The following is a 12,067-nucleotide window of genomic DNA, read 5'->3' as shown; positions in this document are numbered from 1 at the left end:
CAGGCCGCTTGTTTGCAACCCTCTTCCTGTCATAGAGCCAGCTAGAGAAAATATGCATGTACAGTGCTCTAACTGTCTGCTGGGGCCAGTGCTAGCAGGATTTGAGTGAATGGCTAATTTAAGACTTATTTAACTCTCTCTTGGACTATGTCACTTTGGCATATCTGTTCTTCACTTATGTTCTCCAAGGATTCCCTCCCCTGTAAGAAAGACTGACATGCTCAGTAAAGGAGCGAATGGATACCTTCATTGAATGTTATAATCTCCCCTGCTCTGAGTTAGTAGGGTATCACTTTCTTCACCTCCAGAGAGTATTATTCTTCAGTTTCCGGAAGCAGTTTTAATTATTTTTCTGTAATTTTTTTTATCTCAGTTTATTTTACGATCTGCCAATCTCAGGCCTTGATCCTGATGATGATTGCAGGGGGTTCAATAGGCGTTCCTAGGTGATCTGTCATTTTGAGAGGAGGGAGCTAGCATAATCTGAGCATGGGCCCTGTAAAATGCACTGCTTCTGTTGTGGGCCTGCACCGGAGAACTCTGAGAGAGTCGAGGGTTGCCTGGGGCATCACAGACTCAGGCTGTTAGAGAGAGTCACCCTGGTCTCTCGCCCGTCTCCCTCTCCACATCCCTTTAATCCACATGACTTGAACAAAACCCTTTTTCCTGAGAGAGCCTTTCTTGCTGGGAAGAGGCCAGCTGCTATGGGCACAGATTTGACACAGCCAGCTCCCATTCTTCTGATTAAGCCTGGGAAACATTGACCAGTTGCTGATGTGGGGGAGGGGTGCAGGTGGGCGTCTGTTTTAGATACTGTTTCCTGGGACAAAAAACAGTTCAACACTGGTGAAAGCAATCTGGGATTTGAAAGGCAGTGGCAAAGTAGGAATGGAGAGCACATAAATATCCATCTTGACTCTTTTCCACTTCCTTCCTTAACTCTCCCATTGTCTCTCTTTGCCTTTTAAATTTGAAGGTATTGTTCTACTTCCCTTCCCCCCACTCCAAACACATACACAGCCTTTCCCTTTAGAAGCAAAATCTTTAAGGAGCATCATCCATTCTTAGGCGCGATAACGTTGCAGGAAGGGAGTAGAAGCAGTGTACGGTACATTGTATTCCTAATCCCAGCAGTATTAACTCCTAAGTACAAGAGGCACCCAGTAGTTACACACTGTATACCCGGGGTAGTCAATAAGCGGACCACTGGTGAAATCCAGACTGCCAGATGCTTTTGAACAGTCCCCAAAATCTTTTTATTTACTTATTTTTTTAAAAAGAAAAGGAGTACTTGTGGCACCTTAGAGACTAACAAATTTATTAGAGCATAGGCTTTCGTGAGCTACAGCTCACTTCACTGGATGCATACAGTGGAAAATATAGTGGAGAGATTTTATATACACAGTGCTCAAATAAATTAGTTAGTCTCTAAGGTGCCACACGTCCTCCTTTTCCTTTTGCAAATACAGACTAACACGGCTGCTACTCTGAAACCTCTTATTTCTTTAAATATCTCTGGCATCTGGCCCTTGACCAAGAAATTTGGACCTTGACAAAAATAATTGACTACACTGTACTCAAAATCCGCTCTGAAATTCTTGTGGGTGATTAATTGAGGTTATATATACACTACAAACCACATCTTCCACTACTGGACTAACCATTAAGTGCCAGTAACTCCTTATTCAGGGAGACTAAGAGTGTGCGGAGTCTGCTTGATCTGCCTAGCTTTTACCCTATATGGAACCCAACTCCTTTACTCACAAAAAGCTCCTCTTGAAGCCAAGTGGCCTGATTTTCACCTCACACCATTGTTACACTCCTGTAACTCCACTGGGCTGGGCAGGGCCTTACCAATACCACTGAAGTCTGTGGAGCTACGGATGTAAAATTGGCGTGTAGAGGAGACTTCAGCAGAGCCACTCTTGATTTACACCAGCATTAGATCAGAATTGGGTTAAACGGGTCCTTAGTATTTAATACATGGTTTAGAAGAAGGACTTGAAGGCTTTCACTCCCTGCCCTTCTTTCCAACATAGCTCTTTATTGGCCTTGGAGGGGAAAGTGGTCAAAACAGAGCAGATATAAAGCTCTGTGGCAGATGTCTCCTTCTCTATTTTGGGTGCATGGGAGTGGCAAATTGCCTAGTTTTGGCAGAGAGAGCTGCTCTTTTATCTGGAGAGGCAGCAGAGTTGAGTGGTCTGAGCCCAGGACTGGATATCTACAACTCCTAAGTTCTGAGCCTGGCTTTAACACCGATTCCTTTTGTGGCCTTGGTTAAGTCAGCTGGTCTGAAAGGATGTAATTCTGATTAAAGTCAATAGAGGTATGCCGGTTTACAGCAGTTGAGAATCTAACTCTCTGTTTCTGTTCCCCCCCATCTGTAAAATGCCTACCTACTTCACAGGGCTGGTGTGAGGATTAGTGCATGTTTGTAAAGCACCTTGAAAGGTGTAAAGCACTAGATAAGTGCTAAGTATTATTATACTATAGTATTCAAAATAAAAATGCTTCGAAGAACCTGCAGAAATTCACTTGAAAAAAGGTGACGTGAATAAATGTTTCAGTTAGATTTCTGCATCAGATGGAAAGCAAATGGAAAACAGTCATTTGCATGATCTATTAGGGAGGAAGCCAAGCCAAAACTCTGGACCCAGACACACCCAAACTTCAAGGGAAGGGGTTTTTAACAAGTCTGAACTCAGATCCCAAAGTTGCAAAAAGTTTCTAAAAGTCAGAAGCAAAACCCCAAGATGTGAGCATCGCATCCCAATTTTGCAACGCAGGCTCATCTCTGAATGAGCTAGAATAAGCCTGATCCAGCCAAAACAAAGTATCCTAATTCTAGCTCGATTATTGCTGAAAATGTTGAAGTTGAACATGCTGTGGTTCTGTTCATCTTCTCTCAGGCAGAAAGTCAACTAGAGTTTAAGGAACGAGTTACAAACGGGATATTTAATTTCCTTTGATCATAAACTTTATTGGCTTTAAAGCCAATGGAGAGGGAATGCCCATTTTGGAATTAATTCCTGTCCCACTGTATGTAGGATGTGTACGATTTTCCGGATGAGAATGTGTTTGTATGAACAGCCACTGGACTCAGAACAAACTTATGAACAGAATTATGGCTCCAAAGTATGGCTCTCAAATGGTATAAATTGGCATAACTCTGTTGATTTCAAATCAGGCCCCAAACTGTAAATTATTTTTTCCAGTAGCACCCACACTGTGCTAGGTGCTGTACAAATAGAAATGAAGGCTGAAGCGCTTACATTCTAAAAATGGGTGTATACCTGTGAAATGGACCATAATTCTCAAGCAGTAAAACTTACATTATTATGAACTCAAAGGCAAATACAATGCAAATTTTTATTGTTTCTTTAAATGTTTGATAGATATTCTTTTTCTTAGTTTGGAGGAAGTTCCGTTGACGATGTATTTTTTTCCTTTTAAAGTAAAAATATAAAAATTATGTCTGTATACCTATAGATAGACTAAAAAAAAAAAAAAAAAAGTGGCCAGTTGGCTGAAATGCCAAAATTTAAGTGGCTTGTATTGTATCTGTGGTGACACCAAATTGCTGTAGATATAAACTCATTAAAAGAAAAGGTGGATGAAATACAGGCTTGATGTGCTGTGGCCAGTGATAATTTGCTACTTCAGAACCCTTGTAACTAGCTCTGTGAAAGAGGGGGTCTAGGGCCTGCTTCTGTTCCTATGATACATCAGTGGGAGCAAGATATGGGCCTATGTTATAGTCCTACTGGCACTAAAATAGACAGAACATCAGGAAACTTAGCACCAGTAAGGAAACTATTATCTTGGCAACCTAATTAAACAACAAAAACAAAAAACAGACCTTTCACACTGGTTTCTTTGTTGAATCAGGACAATTTAGAAATCCAGGGCCCAAACCTGCAGTCCTTACTCAGGGTCTATGCAAGAATAGGCCCATTTTGTTTCCCAGATAGGACTGTTCATGGAGTCCGCTGCTATTCGTTGTGGGGAAGGTTGGCAGAATCTTTCCCTCAGTGAAAAAATCCCATTGGGATAAGTGGTAGTTTTGTCTGGGTAAGGACTTCAGGATCGGGCGACAAGTCCTGACCTGTTAATCTCAATGACTCCCTATATGAACTGAACCGCCTGTGTTCTGGTGAATTAAAGGCAAAGCATATTTTTAAAGATTTAATATACAAATCAAGCAGCTCCCCTTCTCCATTCACAGTCTCAGCACTTAGCCATGTTTTAAAGTGATGAGCACTTAACTAATCTATTTTGCCATCAATTTAAAAGTCACCACATGCAGTATGGCCACTTTGATACTATCTATGATGCATTTTTATGTTAATTTTACTATTACTCTGTATTTGGAATGTAGTTTTTCTTCTAATTTCTTGTATGTGTACCAATAATTAAAATATTAATTTACTTGATGTTTGTACTGCCTAGCTGAAACTACTTTTTGCTTGTTTTCTCTTTCCATGACAGTTTCATCTTGAAGTACAGGTCCCGAGTCAACACGGTTCTACTTCAATTTAACCCAAGTAGAACTCCAGTCAATGGACCAGATCTTCAGCTACTGTACATTGTTGTAGTTCCATGCAGTGGAGCTAGGCCATTCTACTCCAGTTGAGGATTTGGCCCAGTATTTTTTGGCCATATCTGATGCGGTGAACGAGCTAGTTTGGCCTCATTAACCATTCTTTCTATCACCGCTGGGAATGCCACATTTGGAGGAACCATTTTTTTTTGGGGGGGGGTACAATACAGCCCCAGAATTGCAATGATTTATGTTTGTAAACTTAAAACATGCAAGCCCTATTTAATTCCAGGGGACTACTCAGATGCTTAAAAAGTTAAGCACACACATAACTCTTTGCAGGATCAAGGCCTAATGACTTCCACATTCACCTAGGTGAAAATTCCCCGTCAGTTTGGGAAAAAGCAAAAAAAAAAAAAATTAACACTGAGATTTCTTCTCTTCTTCAAACCTCCTTTAAGCAAAAGAAATCCTGTGAGCACCCTTCCAACATCCTCCCTCCCTCAAATAAAGTGACCCATCGTTTGGGAATGAACCACTGTTACACAGGAACTTTGCTGCATTGTTTCCAAAGTAGCTGTCACATAATTTAGGCTAGGTCTACGGTACTGTGGGAAGTCATCCTACGCTACGTAACTCCAGCTACCTGAATAACTGTAGCTAGAGTCAACGTACCTTAGGTCGAGTTACCGTGGGGGAAGGGTGGGGGGTGTCGATGGGAGAAACTCTCCTGTTGACTTACCTTACTCTCTTCGTCGGGGGTAGAGTACAGGGGTCGACTGGAGAGTGATCTGGTGTCGATTTGGCGGGTCTTCACTAGACCTGCTAAATCGACCACCGGTGGATCGATCTCAGAGCGTCAATCCCAGCTGTAGTGTAGACATAATCTTAGCATCATCAGAAGGTACCATGCCTTTTCATTTGCAAACTGTTTTAAATATTTCCAGCCCCGCTGGGTTGGTATGTCCCCTTTTAGCTGTGCTCCCTTCCCACTCACCAGCACACTCCAGGTGGCACATGGAATGTAAAATACTCTCAGCCTGCAGAGAAAGTTGGAGCACATGACCGGTCAGCATCGTGTTTATCTCACAACAGTTTCCTGGAAAGATTAATACTACACTGGAAAAATAGGCACAAAATCAATTCAATCAGGTCATAGGTATTATAATTCTTAATCTGGCTTTAGCCATACCAGCAGCAGCAGCGGCGGCAGGTAGCAACATATTTTGAGATTAAAATGCCAATGACTGAAGCCATCCTGTTTTTTTTAATTAGTTCTTAGGGCTTGATCACACAAACACTGAAGCATACCCAGGAGTAGTTTCATTGAAATCTGTGGGGCTCTTCCCATAAATAGAGTTATACATGGGTTATACTATTTGCAGGAGCAGTCCTTTACATAATAATCTTTCTTTGATTCCCATTTGTCAGCTCAACCGTGATGATGGGGCCAAAGGAAGCCTTTCCACCATGTTCTATTTTGTATCAGCTTCCCGGCTGTGTTCATCTTTAAACCTTTTTGTTGTGCCTCAATACATATTGTTTAGTTAGTATTACCTAACAAAAAGGCTAGCTAGGAATAAACAAACCACATTATATTATATTACAGAGAGGAAGGACGGGTCTTCTCTGAGTTGTTGTCCCTATGGTTGCTCCTCATGAGGCGGCATATGTGCCCGTGCACTCTGGATTGGAGATATTTTGTTGCTGTTAGCACCATCCATTGGGCCATGCCTGCACCATATGCCTCCTTGTACTCTGGTCTGAGGGCATATAGGAAGGAGAAGACCTACAGGACTCCAGTTCCTTCTCAACTGCCTGCGGCTCGAGACAGAAGTCTCTCAGGTCTGCTACCTTACTGAACATGGTATTCAGGTAACACTTATTCAGAAGTATCCATTCAAGGCTCCATCACCTACCCATTCCGCCCTATATCCTTCAAGGTGTTTCCTGAGGACAAGACCCCAGGAACCAGCCAATGGGTGACCATCAGCCATGGCAAGAATACCCTGGGGGCCCTACTCCTTTTCCTTATGCCCCTCCCCAATGGGATTTTTGGGGACTAAGTCTACAGATTGCCCTCACACAAGAGCACCCACTAAGATTCTCGGCCACCAACACCTCAGGGCCCCCCTCATCCTTCCACCAGAAGAACAGGAGCTGAGACTAGAGGAGGCAACACTACCATCCCCTTCATTCCCACATGTGGCAACCATACTCTGCCATTCTACGCAGATGATTTCAAAGCCTTATCCTGCGTCCCCACCTTCACTTCGTCGCTAAAGTTTCATCAGCATTCAATATCAATCAGGACATCCAACTACTGGGCTTTTACCCCAGACTTCACTCTTTGAGGGAAGAGACCAGCCTCCATACTCTGGATGTAAGAAGAGCTCTGACTTTCTACCTACACAGGACTAACTAAACCCTTCAGGAATTCCACCAGGCACTTCAATTTCTCTGCCAAGAGGACAAGGGGTCACTTTATTTCCATCTAGATGCTATCTAAATGGGTTTCAGGGACATTCTTGCATGCTATGAGTCCTTAGGAATGCACCCCCCGTCCTAAAGTCACTGCTTATTCAACTAGGGTTCAAGCCACTTCCACACCCCTACTTAGAAAGGTACCCATCAAGGTTATTTGTAAGGCAGCCAACTAGTCCTCTGTTCACATGTTCTTGCAGCTTTACGCCTGCATATATATCTCCAGAGCAGCCTTTGGTGAAGCTGTTTTACACTCTGTACTAAATCTGCCTCCTCAGCATCCTCCTCCTCATTGAGGTACTGCTCGGGGGTGGGGGGCAGGGGGAGAGGAGAGGGGTCTCCTGACTTGGAGCTCTCATACGGCTAATAACTCGAAGGAGGAGAGGTTACTTACCTTGTACAGCAACTGGAGTTCTTTAAGATGGTTGGTCCCTATTGGAGCTCCACCATCCACCCTCCTTTCCCCTCTGCTTTGGAGTTCTACCATGCTCTGAGGTTGAGAAGAAACTGGAGTTGTGTGGGCCCACGCCTCCCTATATGCCCTCATACTGGAGCACAAGGAAGTGTATGGTGCAGGTGCAGACCCCTGGACACTGCTAACAAAACAAAGATCTCTGCTCAGGAGTGCATGGGCACATATATATCCTTATGTGGTGCACTCATAGGGACAAAATATCTTGAGCAATACCAGTTACTGTACAAGATAAGTAACCTCTCCTTCTATAGTTAAGACTTTGGACTGGGCCTCAGTCAGAGGACTGGATGCTATTTCTGACTTGACTGCAGACTGCTTGTGTGATCTTGGGTGAGTCACAGTCTCTCTGGGTCTCAGTTCTCCATCTGTAAAATGGGTACAGTAATTCTTTCTTTGTGTTGTCTATTTAGATTAGAGTGTAGGCTCTTAGGGATGGGGACAATCTCTTACTGTATGGTTGTACAGTGTCTAGCACAACAAGGCCATGAGCTTAGCTGGGGCCTCTAAGTACTGCAATAAAGTAACAATAACTAATGCATATTTCCCAGTTCTCCTCCCATTGAAGTCAAAGCAGAACTCTCATTGTCTGTGGCTCCTTTTATTTTTAAGATACATTTTCATCCAGTATTGGAAATATTACCATTCACACACACTAGCATGTGGAAGCTGCCTATGTGGAAGAAAGTACTGAAACATTAAAACGCCCCTTCTACAGTGAAGGCCCCACCTTTTGGCATTTGGATTCATTAATCACTATAGAAGATAGTGCAGTTGCTGTTTTGAGCCATGCATATCTAAGTCAAACTACACAGAAATGTTTGAATTGTTCCGCATGCTGGACTGGATGAATTTGGATCCGGGTCTGCTGATTACATGATGTGCTTTGACTTCTGAAGACTTTCAGTCACTGAGTCCAGGAGGCTTTTATCATCTTTATCTTTAAGAAAAGAGAGAGAGAGAGAGAGAGAGAGAGAGAGGGCAAGGGGGCATCATTATGACCACTGACAACTGACTAACCATGCGTCATTTACTATGGTACTTTTGGAAAGCACAGAGAGATTCCCTGGTTAAAACACACCAGTACATAAATGCAAAATATTATTCTACCATGACTTTCATGGTAAGCAAACATGGCAGTTGAGCGATTTCCAGTTTCCATTAAAACCTCTTTCCTAGTTGCCCATAACTGTCTCAAATGAACCATTCTGGGGCTGAATTTTTCTGGGCATTGTTTCAGTCCAAAGCTATTTCACACCCTAGAAGTTTGAACAAAATGAGCTCAGCGCCAGGAGTTCGGGGGATGGGCTCTGGGTGGGAGTTTGGGTGCAGCAGGGGGCTCCACGCTAGGGTAGGGGTGCAGGAGGAGGTGTAGGCTCCGGCCAGGAGGCACTTACCTCAGCCAGCTCCTGGTCAGCAGCGCAGCAGGGCTAATGCAGGATCCCTGCCTGCCCTGGCTCCATGCTGCTCTGCTCCCCAAGGTGGCCGGCATGTCCGGCTGCTAGGCAGAGGGGTCAGGCCGCTCTGCACAGTGCATGCTGCCCGTGCCCGCAGGCACTGCTCCTTCAGCTCCCATTGGCTCTGGTACCTGGCCAATGGGAGCTGCGGAGATGGCACTGGGGGTGGGGGCATCGCGCAGAGATTCCCTGAATGCCCCTCAACTAGGGGCCGCAGGGGCACATCGGTGAGCCGGCGCTCATGGCTCCAGCCCCGGGGCAGAGCATTGAGGCTCGAGGACTGGTGTCCGGCCCGTGGCACAGAGATTTGATGCAGGCCAGATGAAAAGAAGCAGCGGGCTGCATCCGGCCCGCGAGCCTGTGGGGCCCCCTTAGCCCGAGGCCCTGGGCTGCGGTGCTTAAAGCCCCTGCATTAATCCGGCTCTGGCCAGACCCATCATTGGTCAGCACAGAAATTGTACTCTGAGGGTCTGCTCCATGAATATTTAAGATCAGTGTGTTCACATGTGCATTTGAATGTTTCCTCTTCTTCTTGGGTGCCACCCTTATCCTAGAGTGATCTGGAATGTTAGGAGCACACAGGTAAAGACAACTGAAACCCGCAAGTGAAACCTTCCAGCTCTAGATCCTAGTCTGGGCTGAACTCATAACTCAAACTAAGGTGCTGAAACTGTGGTGGACTTTCTGGGCTGGAGTAAACTCCAAAAGGTAGGACAAGCTCCCAAGCTAAGTTCAAGCTAAGCTCCCAAGCTTAGCTCATCTGAGCCACTCCAAACTTCCAAGCTGGAGTAAATTTCTCAGCTCTGTGACACTCCCAGGTGGAGGTGAACTCCTGAGCTATATTAACACCTCCCCACCACCTAAACACACACACACACACAACTACACACTGATAGATTGTGGCCAATCAGCCCCCTCCCCCCGCTCCCAAAATAGAATATCACAGCCAGCGCAGACCCTGTGACCTCTCCCATTTCCACTGAAAACTTCACTGACACCTAACCCTAGATAAGGACAATTAGAGGGAGAAACCATCCCTGCAGTTGGACTCTACTTACTAATCTCTTCTTCGGACTGATTAAGGAGTTTTAATAATACTTTAATGCCTGACCTCAAACATTGAGGCCTCAAACATTCATGAGAGGATGGAGTGTGAGGTGGGAGGCCTCCAGGATCTCTCCCTTGCCCCCGAATCAGACAGAATCAGACAGAGTTATTTAGGAGGGTATGTTCTTGGCCAGACTGACAGCTCTGAAGTCTCCTATATATTTGCAGAAGAGGTACATCATGGGTGGCAGCAGTTTTAGGTTCTCTCACACTTCCCTGCCAATGTGCTTCATCACTGACCTGCAAGGACAGCCCCTCTGTGGGTTGTGGGGGTGGAGTCTGGCCTCTACAGCAGATTGAATCCTCTTTTCTGCTGAGTCTCCTCAGGGGGCAGCTAACTAATGTTAACAGTGATTTCTGCACCAAATTATATCAGTCTCCAAAATACTACTAAAACCAGGCATGAGCTGCAGTCAGCTTCTACTTTTCATCAAAGTGGAACAAACGTTCTTTTCATTGTGAGATCAGCAGTGGTCAGATGTAACTGAGGGAGTGCTCCATGTGTGTATATTGTATACACACACACACACACACACACACACACACACACTATACATTGTGACAAAGTTCCTCCTCTGCCTTGCTGGGTCCTGTGCTTGGCGGATTTTCTTGCCTCAGAGGTTCACAGCAGCCCTCAGTTTGGCCACTTTCGTGGCTCAAACCTGCCGTTCACTCAGTTAGCCTCGTCGCTGGCCAGCATGGGGAAAAGAAGAAGAACAATACCTGCAGCCTCTGCTGATCCACCTAGTGGATCAGGGAACAGGCCAGAGACCTTCCCTTCTGGTGGAACCCACAGTCCAGTTCAACTCCTCCGGTATCAAGTAGGAAGTTGCAGGGATGGAGGGATGGGCCCACCTTCTACTCCAGGTTCCAGCCCAGGGCCCTGTGGAATGCAGCTGTCCAGAGTGGCTCCCGTAACAGCTGCATGACAGCTACAACTCCCTGGGCTACTTCCCCATGGCCTCCTCCCAACACCTTCTTTATTCTCACCACAGGGCCTCCCTCCTGATGTCTGATAATGCTTGTACCTCTCAGTCTTCCAGTAGTATGTCTTCTCACTCTCAGCTTCTTGCATCTCTTGCTCCCAGCTCCTCGCATGCACCACAAACTGAAGTGAGCTCCTTTTTAAACCCAGGTGCCCTGATTAGCCTGCCTTAATAGATTCTAGCAGCTTCTTGATTGGCTGCAGGTGTTCTAATCAGCCTGTCTGCCTTGTTTCCAGAAAGTTCCTGATTGTTCTGGAACCTTTCCTGTTACCTTATCCAGGGAAAAGGGACCTACTTAACCTGGGGCTAATATATCTGCCTTCTTTCACTCTCCTGTAGCCATCTGGCCCGACCCTGTCACTATATATATATAAATCTAAATGAAAATAAAACTCTAATTTGGAATAGCAAATGGAGAGTAACCATCATTCTTCGCCATTATTTCAGGTTGAGTTACTTCTCCATTAGAAGTAGAGAAGAAAGAACTGAAACTTCAGAGTGATATCATCAGCATGTGTCAGCCAGCTGTGCCGAAGCAATGGTCACCTACAAAAATAACACTGAAAGATCCATCCAAATATAGCCTCTCCTTATTGGTATATCAGTTTCTGTGCTGGGTAACGTGTCTCTCAGCTTTCATTTAAGAGAGAGATGACATGCCATGAGGCATCAGGGCTTATGCTTGGTGAGAACAGAGCTCAAGAGAAATGCACTTAAGCCCCATAGTAAAATAAAGGCATTTGTTTCCATACTACCATTCAGACAAAGGATGGAGGAGAATTCTTCATCTTAAATATTTCCCATTTGAGGCAGCTCTTCAATTTTCTTTAATTCTCCCATGGTGATTTATAGACGTGTCAAGCTTACAATGAAGCAGACTCCTGGGAGAGTTGCCATCTGTGCTGAAATTAATGGGACTCAGATGATTTTCATGGGTCTGATGTGTCGACACTGTGAGATCATCCTGCAGAGCAATTAGGGAGTCCCCAGATTTGGGGACCATGACACAATGATGCTGCAT

General features: G+C 44.9%; 1 protein-coding gene across 1 annotated transcript in view; it reads right to left on the bottom strand.

Annotated features, from left to right (window-relative positions):
- Positions 1-8,368: 8,368 nt before the first annotated feature.
- The window catches only part of IGSF22 (immunoglobulin superfamily member 22), a 41,734-nt gene continuing 38,035 nt past the window's right edge, over positions 8,369-12,067 (bottom strand). The window contains exon 23 of the mRNA XM_077819950.1: positions 8,369-8,436. Within this exon, the coding sequence (XP_077676076.1) occupies positions 8,369-8,436 (68 nt within the window). The remainder of the gene's footprint in view (positions 8,437-12,067) is intronic.

The sequence above is a fragment of the Eretmochelys imbricata genome, chromosome 6, assembly GCF_965152235.1.
Source record: "Eretmochelys imbricata isolate rEreImb1 chromosome 6, rEreImb1.hap1, whole genome shotgun sequence".
NCBI classification, from domain to species: Eukaryota; Metazoa; Chordata; order Testudines; family Cheloniidae; genus Eretmochelys; species Eretmochelys imbricata.
The sequence above is the reverse complement of the archived record's forward strand: the minus strand, read 5'-3'. Positions and strand labels throughout refer to the sequence as shown.